General features: G+C 36.0%; 1 protein-coding gene and 1 long non-coding RNA gene across 2 annotated transcripts in view; both read left to right on the top strand.

The window, feature by feature from the left end:
• LOC123643740 overlaps positions 1-7,234 on the top strand; it is an 87,201-nt gene extending 79,967 nt beyond the window's left edge. The window contains exon 4 of the long non-coding RNA XR_006736913.1: positions 7,197-7,234. This is a non-coding gene — a long non-coding RNA (uncharacterized LOC123643740). The remainder of the gene's footprint in view (positions 1-7,196) is intronic.
• A 79-nt stretch (positions 7,235-7,313) lies between these two features.
• Positions 7,314-18,226, top strand: part of GTDC1 (glycosyltransferase like domain containing 1) — a 246,997-nt gene continuing 236,084 nt past the window's right edge. The window contains 3 exon segments of the mRNA XM_045559431.1: positions 7,314-7,340; positions 8,305-8,369; positions 11,664-11,865. Of these exon segments, the coding sequence (XP_045415387.1) occupies positions 11,687-11,865 (179 nt within the window). The 5' untranslated portion in view covers positions 7,314-7,340; positions 8,305-8,369; positions 11,664-11,686.

Genomic DNA, 18,226 nt, shown 5'->3' on the forward strand with positions numbered 1-18,226 from the left:
ATATAGGATATTATTATATGTACTTAATTTTATTAGTTTAAATCATAAATTCTGTCTAAAATGATTCAGGCTGTTTGTTAACTGTGAATGCTAATTAATCCAGTAGAGAGACTTATGGTCCCAGATATGGTGCATATATATGCTGAATAGAGATGCAAGGGGGAATTAATTAACTCCTAAGCAACTTTACTCTATTTGAACACACTGTTCGCAAAGTGTGAAATTACTTTTTTAAGAGATGATGAGCATGCAGAGTGCAGCTTTGGGTAGTTTGCAGTGTTGTAGGGTCTCTGCTTCATTAGACAAAATATTTATATCATTGGAATGTCTCCTTGAAAAACCAGTTGATAAAGAGATAATAGTGACAGACAAGGCCACTAAACAGATAAAAGTCATAATGTTTGTTGCAATCAGGAAACTTTGAGCTATTGCTACTTTTACTCAGTGAAAATCCATGTCAGATGATGGGGCAAGGGAAAGCCTGTGCTTCCTCTGCAGAAACTTTGGAGAATAGTAGACCTTCTAGAAATTATACACAGTTGTTTGTGTGTACCTTTTCTTTATTCAACAGTTTCAGCCCTAGACATCTTCAAGATTTAAAAATCTCAGTCTATTATTAACAGACTGACTCTTTCTCTTATAATAGTGGGTAGCTAATAATATGCCTCTTGTGATATTTAAAAATAGTGATACAGCTCTCATTACCACATCTATTAGTCCCAGATTTACTCAGCCCTGGTCTAAACTGGTTTCTGAGCTTTCTTAAATTTAGCACTTAAGATCTTTAGACTCTATCCGGTTTTTCTGGTGTTGCCTTCGTAAACTATCAGCACATGTCTTAGACTATTGGCAAATCATAAGATTATTGAAAACTATATGGCGACTGGAAAAAGAGCTGCTACAATAAATAAATAGAAGACAATATACTTTTAACTAATTCTACTTCTAATAAATTTCTATATTCATGTAGAACTTTGGAGATGAGAGAAGTATCACTAAATATTTTCATTGATACAGAGTTAAAACATGGTTTATTGATTCGGATGTTGAAGGACAGGTTCTAATACTGGCATCACCTCATACTTCCTAACACCATTTAAAAAATCTGTTACTATAGGGTGATTTTCATTGATACAAAATGAATATTGAAAACATTAAATATGTTTAAGGTTGGTACATTTAAGGATACCTATTTCTAGCCCATTAGTCCTCTATGGAAACTTCACTTTCTTTTTCTAAGTGTTTACTTGATATTCTTTTGCCTCCTGAGCTGCTAGGATTTTGCTTTTTTTTTTTTTTTTTTTAGTTACTTTCCCTACTGATACATCAGATTGAGTTGTGAGATCATGTCCTTTTCATTTCTCATTGGAAGTGAGTAAATCCAGAACTTTATACTCGGTGGCATTTATTTCAACTCATCAAGGGAATGCCACCCATGTTTGCTTGGGTTGCTGTACTTCAAATAGGACGTTGAGAATGTTTGTGTGTTAGAGTAACACTGCTATTTATGTTTCAAAATTAGCTGAAAATGTGATATGTGCCTCCCACTTGGAGAGAAAAACTTCTCCACAACTTTTTATTTAGTTAATATGGATTAAGTTCTTAAAAGATGTTTGAGTGAGACTCACTAGCGCCAGTATAGTTAAGAATCTGTTAGTCATTTTAAATTCATTTGGTGTGTATATTTATAATTACCCTTCACAAACTGAGTCTGAATTAAATTTTGACATAGAAGGCAATGTAGGGTAGCAAGATAATGCTTCTGTCCAATAAACAAATGCCAGTGTTAATGATTACGGTACTTGATTCCTTGGGCCGAATGTTCTTGTAGAGTTTAGCCAGGTTGAGGAAGATGATTTCCCATGGCATGGAATGTAGTTTCTAAACCCCTCATAAGGGCTTTTGGCAGAACTTTTTTTCCTTAGACTGAGTTGTGGCATTTTGAATAGAGTTAGAAGCCACCTGTTGTATTTATTGGTGATAGAATCTGTGTATCAAGTTCTATCTATGAGAAAAAATAGTAGTTAGTGACAGTAAGAAGTGATTATTTGTAGTGTATAATAATAAAGGTTTTAGATGAATTAGGAAGCAGTTGTCAAAGCCATTGTTAAAGGGTTTTATGATTCATTGACTCAACACATCTACTGAACACTTTCTGTTTGATGAGTGCTGAGGATACAGTGGTAAGCAAGCGGACCTTGGCAGTGTCCCTGTGGAACTTAATATCCAGTGGGGGATATAGACATTAAAAATAATCACTGATAAAAATATACCCTGCATGTGATGGTAATCACAAAGAAGTGCTACAGATTGTTTTGTTAAGAGGATCTGGACTTCGTTTGATGGTGACAGTAGTAAATTATGAGCTAGACTGAACATAGCTATGTGGCCGACCTCTTTACCTCCTGCTCTAAACCTTTCTTGACATATGAATCTTGGATATTATTTTTTTACCCCAATTCTAGTCCTTAACACCTATTGTTCTATAAAAAAAGTGTCCAGAGCTGGGGAGTGAAGGACAAGGGTTGTGGCTTCAGAGGAGTGATGATTATGTGGGACGCTGGGAGGGATCACAAGACATTAGAACAAAAATTTGAGTATTTTACTATCTTAACTATATGATATTCAGTTTTATGTGACTTACACCACTGTTGTCTTGGATTTACAAACTATTAGGAGGCATTATTAAATATTACATGTGATTAATATATTTATTATTTTATAGTGACATTTATATTCTACTTGCATGTAAAACATATATCACAACTTACATTGTTTATGTATGAATAATTACAAAACATTTATATTTAATCCTAAAACTCCAAAGACTAGAAAATGGAGGCATCTTTTATAATACTCATGTCGTATCATGTGCTTGCCGTGAAGTATAATGGGATGAGTCCTTGTGCTGTCACTTACTCTGTGTTGCTGATATTCTTTATCTTCTTCTGTAAAAGAAAAGTGGTTGAGCAATGTTGTCAGTATTTCTTCCACCTATGATCCTGTGACACACCTTGACTTCTCTCCTTGGGCACTCATATCTGAATGGGTCAGGTAGCGCAATTTTCTCCCACTGAGTTGGTTTACAGCCCATTTCAAGAAGGTGCAAGGCTTGGAGAAATGCCATGTTGAGAAAGCAAATACATTATTCATCTTGTCAAACTTTTAAAAAACGAATAATTGTTGGCAGAAAGTATTTAAAAATGCCTTTTTTCTTCCCCATTAAATAAAAGCCTAATTAGTAAATGTGGAATGGGCTCTCCAGATTGATGGTGAGGGAATTGGCTTCTCATCTTACTTCCACTTCTCGACTAAACTAGGGTAATAGATCAAACGGCTTAAAAAACTGCAGGTGATTTTCCAAATTCATGGATCTCACAGATCTTCTCTTAGGCCACGAAACTTACTTTGGCCTAGAATTCAATTGCTTATGCTATTTCTCCCATTTCTTTAGTTATTATTACTTGTTTCGCATCAGTAGGTTAAAATAAACACATATCTACATGAAAAAGATATTTATTTTCCCTATATATTCTGATTTCTGTGAACAATAAAAAAATATTAAATATTTGAGAGAGAACATAATAAAATTTGTTCAGATATACCTGCTGCTTGTTTTAGTTTAGACTTCAGGAATAGTGGAAAATGATTAGCAGCAAGCACAGTGCTGCCTGACACTTGTTTGCTCAGAACCTGTGCTAGGTGAAAGCCATGTTACTTTAAAGGCAGAAGAAAGCAACTTCCTGTGGCCCCCTGATTTTCAGTTCAGCTCCACAAAAACCTAGTGACATCCACCATGTGCCAAATCCTGAGATAACCCTCAGGAAAATAATGGCCATAATCCCCATTTTCATAGCTCCAGAGAGAAGCAGGACATGGGAATAAAGTAAAACAAGTATTATAAAGATACTGTACAGAGCAGAAAGGAAGTCATGTTTAAGAGAAGTTCAGGGAAAGACTTCATAGAAATGGTGATTCATGAGCAGATATTTAAACAGAAGTTCATCAGGTGAATGAAGAGAAAGTTGATGGAAGAGATATAAAGGTGTGAAGTCACAGGAGTCTAAAACAGCTATGTGAGTGGGGGTTCTTGGTATTGCCACAGTGTAGAAGGGAAGAGGGATTGAAGTGGAACAAGGCCACATGTGGCTGTAGTGAAGAGAAAGGAAGGGGCCCAGAGGTGAGTCTTAACTGCCACATGTAGGGCCTTGGATTTTATTCTTAGGTGATTGAAGGTTTTTGAGCACGTCCCTTCATGACCAGATTTCCATTTTGGAAAGATTTTTTGTGATTATTTTGTGGAGAATGGTGTGGTGGGTGCAAGCTTGTATGGTAGCATGGAGACCCAGTTAAAAGGGTAATGCGGTAGTTTACATGAGTGATGGGATGATTTCCTGGTGTACAACTTTCTATTGACTCATAAATATGCTACCACATTAAAAAAATGTCAGCAAATTAAAAAATATTTTTAGTATTCAGTAGAAAATAATTTGTTGCTACTCTTATAGTTTGAAGTTATTCATGAAATTAATAGCAGTGAAAATTGAAAGTGGGTTGATATTTTATTTGTCAATGAAATTAAACCACTAAACTTATCAGACACACAAAACATCTTATAATTTTGCTACATAATGTGGAGTATAACTTCACAAAAATGTAAATTAAGGAATTTTTAATCTATACACTTCTAGTTGTGAAAATTATGCATATTTCAAAATAAGTGAATGATGTCATAGTGCCTGGTACATGGTAAGTACTTGGTAACTATTAGTATTTGTTGAATTTGCATTTGATACTTGAGTGTTATAACCAAGACTTTGTATGAATTCAAGTCCTAGAATAAGTGACTGATATTATTAAGCAGAATGTTAAATTCCAAACCAAGAAAGAATGAAAATATTTGTCAAGGAAAATTAAACAGTGACATATACATATAAGAGTGTAGCTTTGCAGAGAACATGTACTTAAAAAATCATTGCAACTAATATAATTGGAAAAGCACATTTGAAAATAGCTTTGAATTGTCTCACAGACAGCATGGCACCTAAGTTTTCTTATGAAATCTTGGTTTTGATGCAGGAATCCTCAGCTCTCAGTCACCACAACAGGAAACAAAAGTCACAATTGAAGAAATTAGAACATCTATAGCATTGTGAGGTGTATAAAATATAGACCAGTACATTTTTTTCAATTTGAACCTAAGATTTTTAAAAAGTGTTGCTATTTAAGTATATATGGTAGTATACAAGTTATCATAAATGTTAGGTTGTATGTCCCATAACCACATAATGGAATAATGATCAGTTTTCATCAGGTGTTACCTGCAGTTCAAACTAATCCTCAGGAAACAGATTCATTCCTTACTTACTATGAGCCACACTTTCTTTAATTTTAGGTAGAATATTGTCAGTGCATAGAGTTTTAGGATCTCCCTTTGATACCAGATTATATTTCAGTCTTTAGAGATTATCTTGAGGTTTCAGGGGTTAGGATGAATTTGCTATGCCTGATTTTTTATAGAAGAATTTTTAAAAAATAGCTTTTGGTAGAATCTATTTCTTTTTGTCTCTTTTTTTTTTATCATATGATAGTTGACTGTAGTGCATTACTTTGAGGAAATTTTTTGGCAAAATGTATTTTTCTTCATACTCACCTTCATTAGGTTCTGGTAGGGGAATCACTGGTGACAAGTTTCAAAGCAGAGACCTTTTCATGCTTATTTTTTACTATTTAATGAGATTTCAGGTATATTTTAACAACTGGGGTTTCCATGATGAATCATTAAAATAAGTGAGTGGGCTGGAAGGTAATACTAACTTTTCTCAGTACTGCCCTATTTTACTCTGCTGGGTTATTGGTTGCTTTTTAAATAGAACCTGGGTGTGTTAGTGGGTGGAGGTGCTGAAGGGAATGGGGAGAAAGGGTCAGTAAGAAAATAACCAGGTAAACTTCTGGTGACCTATTGAGAACTTCTCAAAATTTTACTTTCTCCAACTTAAGCCATTTACTGTTGAAGCTTACTGTTTTTTGCTTTAACAAGCTTAAGTTTGCAAACGTTGTATTTTGGTAATTAGAAAATATATTTTCAACAATCGATTGAAGTTTTAAGGCATCAAGCCATGTGTGGATTAGCCTGTGGAATCAATTTCTCATGTGTGTGGGATTAAACCCGTTAAAAGCATCATCACTGAAACTGTACCTTCCTACAACTAATAACAGTAAGGTGTCTGTGGAATATATTAATACAACAATTCCTCTGATTTAAAATTATTACTGGGTGTTTGGCTGGAAAATTATTTGAATATTGCAGGTACCTGAGTTGACATCATATATGGAGGGGTAATCATGGATTTCCAGTGTGACTAAGTTTATTTTTTTTTAAAATTGACATGGTATATTTAAACTTAGCACATCTTTTTCAGTAAATCAATGACATATTACAAGGTTTTTATATCTTTACTATTAAGAAAAATTTCAACTACCACACAGCAGATGTAACTGCTAGAGGAGGTAGACAAAAATGTAGTTCACCTTGAAAACGATCATGGCTCAGGGAATAAAGAAATTGGGTCAAGCCTAAAATAAATGCAGGTACAATGGCAATAACTTTTAATAAAAATTTAAAAATATTCACAGCATTGGTTTCAGGCTACTTTTGTTCTCTTTGATTTCATTAATGCATTATTAGTTTTTAATTGAGATGACGCTAATGGCATTTTCTCATTTTGGTCAAAATGTTTGTATGAAATACTATTGTGATTTTTCACTTTGTAGCCTCTTTCAATTACAAATATAAATTTTTGGAAAGGCAGATAATTCTTAAATAGATCATTTTGAACTCTGGTGATCTTAAATAGAATTTGAAGTGGTATAAAATTTCTATGTCACAGCTATCACTTTGACTCATTTTATATTGCCAAATGTAATGTTTAACATTTAACCATGTACCATTAAATCATAGTATTGATAATGAGTTAAACTTTCATAAAGCTTTAATACCATAGTAGATTCTCATTTATCTGGTGTCACTGGGGAATGAAAGGTGCTGAAGAAGTGAGTTTTTCTTTAACTGAAGCTTACTTGTTTAATCAGAAAAACTTAAAATTGGTAAAGATTGATCTGAAATATTTTATATGCTCTTTTAAGGAGCAAGAACGAAATGGCCCTTTACTCTTTTTCTTTTCTTTCTTTTTAAGAGACAAGGTCTCGCTCTGTTATCCAGGCTGGAGTGGAATGGCACAGGCATAGCTCACTGCAGCCGGGAACTCCTGGGCTCAAGTGATTCACCTGCCTCAGCCTCCCGAGTAGCTGGGACTACAGGCATGTGCCACCACACCCAGGTAATTTTTAAAAAAATTTTTGTAGAGACAAGGTCTTGCTGTGTTGCCCAGGTTGGTCTCAAACCCCTGGCTTCAAGTGATCCTCTCATCTCAGCCTCCCAAAGTGTTGGGATTAAAGGTATGAGCCACTGTGCCCGGCCTGCTCTTAATGTCATATAGTAAGTATCATTTTAAGTGTCATTCAGAAAGGACATGGGCTTTCTCTTTGGTATTATTCCCCAATATAAGTTTTTTAGTTGTTTCTTCCTTTAAAAATGCCATACCCCTAATTCTGATATACTTACTCAGTTTAAATGTTTGAGGATTTAGGTTCTCTGGTGGTACTTATGATGATGCTTTAACAGATTCATAAACTCAGGCACCTATATAGGACATTTGGCTCTTTGCCATCTTTTGGTAGACACCTGACCACAGCCTTCTGCCCTAAGGAGACCCTGTCCTAGTGTTGGAATTAGCAAATGTTGAGGCCCTGTTATTGCTGCTTCTAAGCACTCATTCCTTACTAACCATTGCTAGTGGTGCAAAAATGCCGGGGGGCTGAGGCAGGAGGATCACTTGAGCCCAAGAGTTTGAGGTTGCTGTGAGTTAGGCTGATGCCACAGCACTCTAGCCTGAGCAACAGAGTAAGACTCTGTCTCAAAAAAAAAAAAAAGGCCTATATTCACTCTCTGTGCTTGTGAGCATCTGACCAGGGTGAGCATCTGCAGTTTTCTCTGACTATTGCTAAAATGGGCAAATAGTGTACTCCCTTTATATTTTAGCAAATTCCATCATAACAGCAAAGTGGGTTTTTTTTTTCAACCTCATGCTTATTTGTTTCAAGCAGTGTTTTCTAAAACAAAACTCAAGCACAGAGAGAGTATTTGAACCATTCTTTAATGTGTTGTAATGACATTTGGTTTGAATCTTATATTTAAAAATCCCTCCTTTTGCTTACATCTAATGGGAATCATCTTTCTTCCAGGTCGTGCTTCAAGAAGACTACAGGGAAGATTACATTTTCTTCTTGCCATAAAAGTTGCAATAGAAGTAAGTGGGGAACTGCCAGGATATGTCTGTCTCCACAAAACAAGCAGAACAAATTTCCATGAATCAAAGCCACTAAGTATAGTTTTCAGAGATGGTAGGACATAGTTACTCTCCGTAGAAAAATACCCAAAATGCAGACACACCCATTGGCCACCAGAAAAATGCTCAAGTAAACGCTAATTCAAACCTGTACATTTCATTCTTCTTACAGAGCTATTAAAGGGGTGGAAATCTACTATAGCTATAATCTTTTTTTCCCCTTTTCTATTTTTCAACCTCCCACGTGCTTGGTAGTTCAGTTCTGCTTGCTGAGTGTCTGGAATCTATAGCAGCACCTACATACACTGCCTCCACAGTGGCTGATGGTTTACAGATAACTCATGATTCAGACCCATAAGAAACATCTGTAAAATATATGACATGATACATACTTTAGGTTAATCATGCAAAAGGGCAGAGTAATGAAGAATCAGAAAGCAATTTTTTTTCTAATATTGATGTTGCTTTCTTTGAGGTTTGATGAGTGAAATATTCTTTAGAGTGGTTTATGTCACATTTCATTACTTGAGGAAATATCTCACATCATTTTTATAAGAGCCCTTTTGTTGGTTTATTTTTTTGGAGATAGAGTCTCACTCTGTTGTCCAGACTAGAGTACAGTGGCTTTATCATAACTTACTGCAACCTCAAACTCCAGGGTTCAAGCGATCCTCCTGCCTCAGCCTCCCAAATAGCTGGGACTAGAGGTCCTGACCACTACGCCTGCTAATTGTTCTATTTTATGTAGGGACAGGGTCTTGATATCGTGCCCAGACTGCTCTCAAACTCCTGGCCTAAAGCAATCCTCCTGCCTCAGCTTCCCAAAGTGCTAGGATTATAGACATGAGCCATCGCATGCAGCCTACAAGAACCTTTTAGAGACCTTTTAAGTATATACAGGGCATATACACTTTAGCGTGAGTAGGTCAGAGGAAATAAAGCAAGATAGTAGATATCTATCTCTGATGTGATCTAGTAAGCAAGTTAATGTTAAAACTGCTTGTATTCTTTCTTGAAACTTTTGATATAATTTTCAAAATGGCCTTTTATTGTTCTCTCAATTACTTTCTAGAAGTTTCAATCGTTTGAAGTATTCATGGCTATCACTTTGTTGAATTTGGAGAGTGTTTGTTAACTCACTGAACACTGCATTTGAGAACAGAAGTCTCCAGCAGGCCTTAAAAGATTGAGCTCAGTCTCTGAGTTTACCTTTTACCCAGAAAAGCTACTGGGCTCTCAAATTCATATTTAAAATGCAAGCTGCTGATGAGGAACGGGTAACACCTACTGTATTTCACATGCATGTGTATATCCTGTATGTCCATCCACCTTTCCCACCTATCCCTGGTGGATAGGGGGCCATGATTGAAAATTACTGGATTTAAAATGCTGGAAGGTTTGAAGATATTCTTTCTCCTTAAATAGATTCATTTATACCAATAATAAGAGGGGCTTATTACTGTTTATAAGCTTCTGTGCTTCACATGCATTATCTAATTTTATCTTTACAACACAGTTCTGAGGTTAGTAATGTCTCCATTTTGGAGAAGATGAGACTGAATTGTACAAAGTTAGATAACTTGACCCAAGTTATACAGCTAGGAAGTGACAGAGCTGAGGTATGAACTTATATCTCCTTGATCCTAGGATTCATGCCTTTTCCACTTGAGGAACATGGCTTTTTGCATATAAGTGAAATATATTTCTCATCTCACAAATTCTCCTTCTCATTGGAAGATTTGGACATCAAGAAATAAGCTTTTTTTTTTTTTTTTTGCTTTGATATACAATTTAAGTAGGCATTGCTTTCAACATGGTTATTAGTTTTATTAGTGAAGAGTATCATTGAGTCATTGAGACTAATACTTTTGTGGAACAACATTATTAAGAAAATCAATATGCTGTTTAATGAGTGGTGTTAAGTAAGAAAGGAAAATTCACACATCTGGAATATTTTTTAAATAATAAAGCATTTACGCACAGAATGATGTTTCTCTCTTATGTCTTACAGGAAATAGCATATAAATTGAAATGTATATGAAATTTTTTATATTCATACATGTATTTTTATTTCACTGAGCACATTAAAAAAATCGTATTATTAAAATGAAAAATTCCTTGATGGCCAATTCTTGATGATGAAATTTTACCATGTCTTAATAACCCCATTATTCCTACATTATCCCTCTTAATGGATTGCTTGTTTAAAGAAAGGTTGTAAAGACCTTGCTTTACCCTACTTTCTTGGTGCTCCTTTGGGGGTGGGATATTGACAAATGTGGGGAAGTGATAAAGGTATGTGCACTGTCTCAACAGATTGTATCCTGAAGTTTTTAACACTAGAAAATTGAGATTTGGCAATGAATGTACCTTATTTTAAATATATATTCATAGAGGGAGTTTTAGCTGATGAATTTAAAGATGGATTAATATGAGTTACAGAATCAGAGAATTTCTGAATGGGAAAGGGCCTTACAATTCAAGGGCTCTTGAAGTGAAAGTCTTCATTAGAAGATGAGTTCAGTGACTGCCCAAGACTAAGGCTCTAGATCAAGCAGGTTCTGAGTTTACTGAGTTAAGCTCACAGCTGAACAAACCAGGAAGTGAGTGATCACAGCAAGAGAGGGCTTGAAGCTTCCTGATGTAAGAGAAAAAACTAAGAGTCATCATGGAGATAATCTTAGGGTGTGAGGAAAACCAGAAAAATAAAGACACCTTTATTTCTCCTTAGCACAAATGATATAATAATATTGATTACAAAACTATAAACTTTAAGTGTTATATACTTTTTTAAAAAGTGAGATAAGCCTATTTTAAAAAGTAAAACATGACTTTATATGATATGTATTTTCTTTCTGAGCATACAATTTAAACTGTTTTTTCTTTTTTTTTTTTTTTTTTGGTGAGACAGGGTCTCTTACTCTTGCCCAGGCTAGAGTGCAGTGGTGTCATCGTAGCTCATTGCAGCCTCAAACTCCCGGTCTCCAGCAATCCTCTTGTCTCAGCCTCCCAAGTAACTGTGCCTATAGGCACATGCTGCCACGCCCAGCTAATTTTTTAAAAATTTTTTGTTGAGAAGAGGTCTCACTGTTGTCCGGGCTAGTCTCAAACTCCTGGCTTCAAGCGATCCTCCTGCCTGGTGCTAGCTAGTATTATAGGTGTGAGCCACTGTACCTGGCCTAAACTTATTTTTATTAAAAAATTTTATATATGTATAAATTGGAAAAAATATAAAGTTTTTTGGTTGTTATCTAGAATCTGAAGGTTTTGACGAGCCAATGAGTATTCTCATCATTGAAGCATTCTATGGAGGCTCCCATAAACAGCTGGTGGATCTGCTCCAAGAAGAGTTAGAAGACTGTGTCCTTTATACCCTTCCTGCAAAGAAATGGCATTGGCGAGCACGGACATCGGCTTTATACTTCTCTCAGAACATTCCCATCAGTGAGCATTACAGGTAATTAAAGCTCTGGATGCATTTCAGTTTGCCTTTAATGTACTTGTTATCTGGATGTTGCTTCTCTGTGAGCCTCTTTGAGAATTTCTCCAACTGCGGAATTGGTTATTGTGACTATGGTAGATATTCCTTTAGAGACAGAGAACAGCAGAGTATACTCACACTCTAAGGACACCTGGTCAGTAGAAAAGTGGCTTCATTTAGAACCTGTATGTCTTTTCTCATTTGTCTTGTGATTTTTATTATGTGCAAGTGTGTGGATGTGGGTAACAATTTTCAGCCTGAGATGGGAGTTGGGCACATTGTTGTTGGTTTTTTTTTTTGGGGGGGGGGTTTCATAACCTCCAATGCCTTTTTTATTGAGTATACTGTTTTGGTTTAGTTTATTGTGTCTGCTCTATATCAGTTGTCAGGTTAAAAAGGTGATACGCCCAAGGCTTTAAAGTCTATTGAGGTGGAGATAAACATGCAAATGCAATGAGAGTATGAAAGATGGAAAAGTTGATCTGAACTGCGACAAACTGGAGGTGGCATTATAGAGTTGGTAATCTTTGACTTATTCTTGAAGGATAAGTAGATTTGGGGGGCACAAAACTCAATTCTGAGTTCTGATTTGCTAGGAAGTGAGAAAGAGGGAGACCTATGAGAGACACGCTGAAAAGATGGAGGAGAAATACTGATTACATTTTTTAGGGAGGGAACAGGTAGAATGGAATCCCCTTGAATATCTCTTCCTTCTTATTCTTGTATTCCCATGTGTTCTACCGATTGTTAAATAGTGGAAGATTACCTATCGTGGTTTGCATGTCTGATGTTCTTGCCATTCTGGGCCCCTGTGTGTGTTGGACTGTGTTGGTTTAGGCAGGAGTGAGGAGTGTCAAGCTAATAGTGAATGGAGTTAGAGCAGACAGGTTCCTAGGGGAAGGCCAAGTTGCAAGCTGAGGTGTGTCCACTTTGACTCCAGCGGCTGTACTCATCTTCTGCTTCTAAAGTAGACCAACTGCAAGAAAGACAGCAGCTTGTGATTTAAATGTATGTTGCTGTTCTTAGTAGTAATTTGGGGGATTCAGAGAACAACTCATTTTGTGTATGAAAACTATACATCACCTCTGAGAATTCAGATTGTCAGATAGAATAGCAGGGTATACTCAAGTCACATTACTTGGGATTTTTAAAGGGTAAAATGCTATTTTAATGCATATTGAGAATTTTTTATTTTTTGAATCTAAAGTATATTCTTCATTACATAATTTAATGTTTTACATTCTGACATCACTATGTGAATATTGTTGATTCACTAATAATATGAGAAATTCGAATATAAAACTTGTAAAGGCAATGATAAGACTACTGCCGTGTTAAAATCTGACAGTTTATAGTTGCTTTCACATCTCATTTAATTGTGTTTTTGCAGCACCAATTGTATTATATTACTTAAGGTCAAGTAATCCAGTTGACTTTATGGCACATTTTCATTTAACAGTATCATTCAATATAATAAATTTCTACAGTTATTTGAACATTAACATGAGCCATTTCTATTATCTATTGTTTGGTTTCATTTTGATTATATGGTTTTTCAGAATTACATTATTCTATCATAGATATATTAATACGTATTTGGATAGCATGCGAACACGTCTGTGCGTATGGCTTCCCGCTCCCTTTGAAGCCCGAAGCATTTGAGGATAGGTGTCACTGTTCTCTTTGAAGCAGTCTTATTTGAGAGGCGAATTTCTGAAAGATTGTGATGTAAAGTTTTGCTCTCTGATACCCATAACCTCCAGTGCCTAACAGTGGTATCTGTCATCTTTCAGTCAGCCATTTAATATCTGCAGTTCACTGTATTAATCTAATACAACTTCGCCCAGAGACACACAACCAGTTTCATTTACAGTTATATTTGACCAAGAATAACTTATCTGCTACTAAATTTATATATGTATATATAACTTTTTTGAGTATTTTTTGAAAAATAGCAACTTGAAAACTTAGGTCCTAAGTTAAAAAATGTGCTCATTCAACTCTAGATTGAATTGCAAGAATAACCTTTTGTTATACCAAGTAAATCTGATCTCTGTGGAGGAAACTTTTAAAGATATGAAAAGTTTTTTCTTTCCAGTTACTTATTCTGTTTGTATATTTGACAAATGAAATCATCAAAATTTGTACAGGTAAAACGATTAAGCAGCAATATTACCTACTATGCAAAATGCACTGAACAAGTAGGAATGTGTCTGATGAGAAAGACCTTGGAAGTAGGTACATATGCTGCTTTTCTCAGCATATGCACTTGTTATTGTTTTCAGCTTATTATCTGAAAAATATTTTATTATTATTTTTTTTTAATTTCAGCTTATTATGGGGGTACAGAAGTTCAGGTTACATACGTTGCTCATGTACCTCCCATCCCCCCGAGTCAGAGCTTCAAGTGTGTCCATTCCCCAGACAGTGGGCATCGCACTCATCATGTAGTCATACCCCTGTCCCCCCCCATCTCCTCCCCCCACCCCCCATCGCCTCCCCCTACCCCCCATCTCCCCAAGTCAGCACCTTCAAGCGTGACCATTCCCCAGACGGTGCGCAACGCACTCATCATGTAGGCATACACCCATCCCCTCCCCCCACCGCCCACCTCAGGCTGATATCCAATTGGTGTCATTCCCAAATGTGCATTTAGGTGATGATAGAATAAATTCTTCAGTCTAATTAATCAGTTTGAGTCTTTTTTTTTTTTTTTTTTTTTTTTTTGAGACAGACTTGCTCTGTCACCCAGGTAGAGTGCAGTGGTGTCATCATAGCTCACTGCAACCTCAAACTCCTGGGCTCAAATGATCCTCCTGCCTCAGCCTCCCAAGGAGCTGGGACTACAGGCATATGCCACGTTGCCCAGCTAATTTTACTATTTTTAGTAGAGATGGGGTCTCGCTCTTGCTCAGGCTGGTCTCGAATTCCTGAGCTCAACCAATCTCCCCACCTTGGCCTCCCGGAGTGTTAGGATTACAGGCATGAGCCACTGCTCCTAGCCTCAGTTTGAGTCTTCTTTGTCTTGACAACTAAAAGAATACATCATGATTCCCATTAGAGCTGTTCAGTTTTATTTTGGATTACAAAAGCTCAACAAGTTATTTTTCTCAAAAGTAGTAGATAACAATGATAATGCTTAGGTTATATTAAAGGTTTGCCTTCTGGAAACTTCACTAGATTCAGAAAAAAAGTTTCTGTATATGGGGCCTGAGGGAGGGCCTTAAATTTTGTGTTCTGAAACGTATGAGTCATTTGTCTCGGGATGAAGCATTTCTACTTTTTTATAATGTACCTTAGACTAGGCATCAAGGATATTTCCTTCATTTTTCTTTCTGCAATATCTTTACTGAACTGAAAGGATCACTGTTATTTAAAATCATTTTTTCACCCTCAGATGCTTACAATTACCTTTTCTGTTTCATCTGAGGTATTGTGGCAGATACTGATCATTGCCCACTTAACAGCCCTTCTTCCTTGTTAACAGAATCAGTTTTCTTTGGGACGGCTAAGTGCCCAGCCCCTGGGAATGAAGCTACATTGACTTAAGTCAGTCATGATGATCCCATTCTCCTTTGCCAAATTCCCCAACTTTCCTTGCAGCTAGGGTTGGTCAGTCCCCACATTGTGGCACACTAGAGTTAAGTGGATGGTTTCTGCAGGTTCTTCCAGCAAAATGGTTTGGGTTTTTATTTTACTTATAAAAGTAGAAAGACACCTCCCCTTTCCTGCATTTGACTGTAGTTGTGGTTGTGATATCTGATATCACAGATATCTTTGACATCTGTAACCATGAGGTACAAGTATGAGGACAAAACACCTGGATTGCCATAAACAGAAGGGTGCAAAGAGCCTGGATTAGACTTCTGTTTTGCACAATGTAGCTACCAAGACACCGGAAAACCCCTTTATTTATAAAACATCTAGAAATGCTTCGTAAAATATAACTAATTTCTTTTTAAGCCTATAGTTGAGGAAAGTAAGAGAAAGATGTAGGGGCTCCAAAAATGAAGAAGGCACTAGAAATCAGAGTGGTAAGCTTACTTTGAAGCTGTGGTCGCCTTTTCATAAAGGGGATGGTTCAATAAATTGGTACACTCTTGAAATGAAATACTGTACAGCTCTAACTCGAAGGAGGAAGTTTTCTGTGTACTCTTATGGAAGGCTCTTCAAGACATGTTAAGTGACAAAAAGTAAGAAATAGGACAGTGTTATTATGTGCCATCTTTGGTATAAAGAAAGAGAGGTGTAAGTACGAAATAGTGGAAGCGTACACTGGAAATGAATAAAAACAGTTGCCTGGGGAAGAGTAGCAGAGGCTGTGAGTGCCCTGCCTGTATTCCTTGGACCTTCCCTTGTGCCCCGACCAGCTTCCTACTGCTGGTATCTGCAGCTCATCGCCTAAGGGAGTAGCTGCTCTGCCATGCGTGCAGCAGGCTGGGAGCAGTCCCCCACAAATGATATTTTATTTTATTCTTAAAAGTAAACTAGAAGAGATATTAAAAACATACAGATGAGATCATTCTGAAGTCTGTGCAGAAGAGAAATTATTCTGAAATATGTGCAGGAGAGAAGTCAACAAAGATTCCTAAAAACCCAGTATGTCAGGACCTTTAAAAATATAATTCTAAATAACTCACGGGTCAAAGAAGAATCATATGCATATTAAAAAATAGAACTGAATCATAAGGAAAATACTGTGTATCACAATGTAGGTTGCATCCAGAATGACAGACATACCCAGAGCATTTTTAATAAATCTACTTTTAGTATTTATTATTTTTTTGTTTGGGACATCCCCTTCCTCCAAAGGTTGTGGCCCAGGATAAGGCCCCTGTTAGTTGGATCTAGAGGTAGTAATGGGGAAGAAACAATAAGGAAAAGAATAGAAAATAATGAAATTGAAAGCAAATATATAATGGAGATGAACCAACTACAAGTAGTTATTTTGAAATAATAAAATAAATAAACCAGAGATATGACTGATTTTTTTTAAATGGCACAAATAATTTTTGGAACAAAAAATAGAGTATAACTGCAGAAATAGCACATAACAATAAAAATGGGAAATGTTCTGAATTCTTTTATATTAATACATTGGAAAAATTAGGCAGAATGAATCATTTCTTAGAAAAACATAACTTACAAAACCTCACTCAAAATGAAATTGAAAATCTAAATGGACCTGTAATCATTAGGTATTTTGATTTATTAGCTAACTACCCGCTAAAAGACAGACTCAGGGTCCTTGTGCAGGATTGTTTTGCTGCCACCTGTCTCTTTTCAAACTTGTGTTACATGAGAATGAGTGGATACTGTTTTAGATTTTCTGTTTCTTTTAGTGATACAAATTTTACCTGTTAGTAAGTGTTGATTATCATTATGATACCTTACCCACACCCCCAACCTTTTTTTTTAACGTACAGGGAATTGCAAGGAAAGCTAATAGTTGTTTAGAAAGTAAATTGAATGAAATTTCAATCAGGTCAAGTAATGCATAAAGTGAAATTAAATGATTGTTCATACTTCGGTTATGATTTGCCTTGTTCTTTAATGATACCATGAGTGAGGTCTTTCACTTAGCAGATTCTCTGTCATGGCAAGCATGATTTTTTTTCCCCCTTAAGTGAACTATTCCCTGTGAAATATTGAATGTAACTTTCTTTGGAAAAATGAACATTTTTAGATGATGTGAATTACCTAGGTATGTCTGTTGTTTGTAGCTAGCCCTCTTGAATACAAGTATGAATAAACTAGTGGGTATAGGTAAATTAATAAAGGTGGGGTGGTTTCTCAAACTATTCCCACTTGTAAATGAATAATTTAAACATTACTTTGCTTGGCAATTATATCTTGTTTTGAATTTTTGCCTCCTCTTAAAAGTATCTTTCTGAATAATTCAATACTGCTTTACTCTTAAAATACCCTTGTATTGAAATATACCTTTCTGAACAATTTATACTGTTTTAATCACAAAAACACTTTTTTATTAGTGTGCATGATAGTTGGGAGTATAAAAGTAAATGATGACTTAAGAATGTGTAGGTAGGTGAAATATTGTTAGGCTTACATAGGGCAGTCATTTTGTATCTCTATAGTAACCAGAACAAGATTTAAAGGGATTAAATAATACTAATAGCTAACATGGTGAACACTTACCATGTGGTAGGCATTCTGTAATCCTGGATGCTAGACATTATTATCGTGGTTTTACAGAGGAGAAAACCGAGGCTTCAAGAATCAAGTGACTTGCAATGGGTTACATGGCTAGTTAGTGGAGGATATGACATTTGAGTTCACGTCAGGCCACCTGCAAAGGCCAGATGCTGTTTGTTCT

Source organism: Lemur catta, chromosome 8, assembly GCF_020740605.2.
Source record: "Lemur catta isolate mLemCat1 chromosome 8, mLemCat1.pri, whole genome shotgun sequence".
Lineage (NCBI taxonomy): Eukaryota > Metazoa > Chordata > Mammalia > Primates > Lemuridae > Lemur > Lemur catta.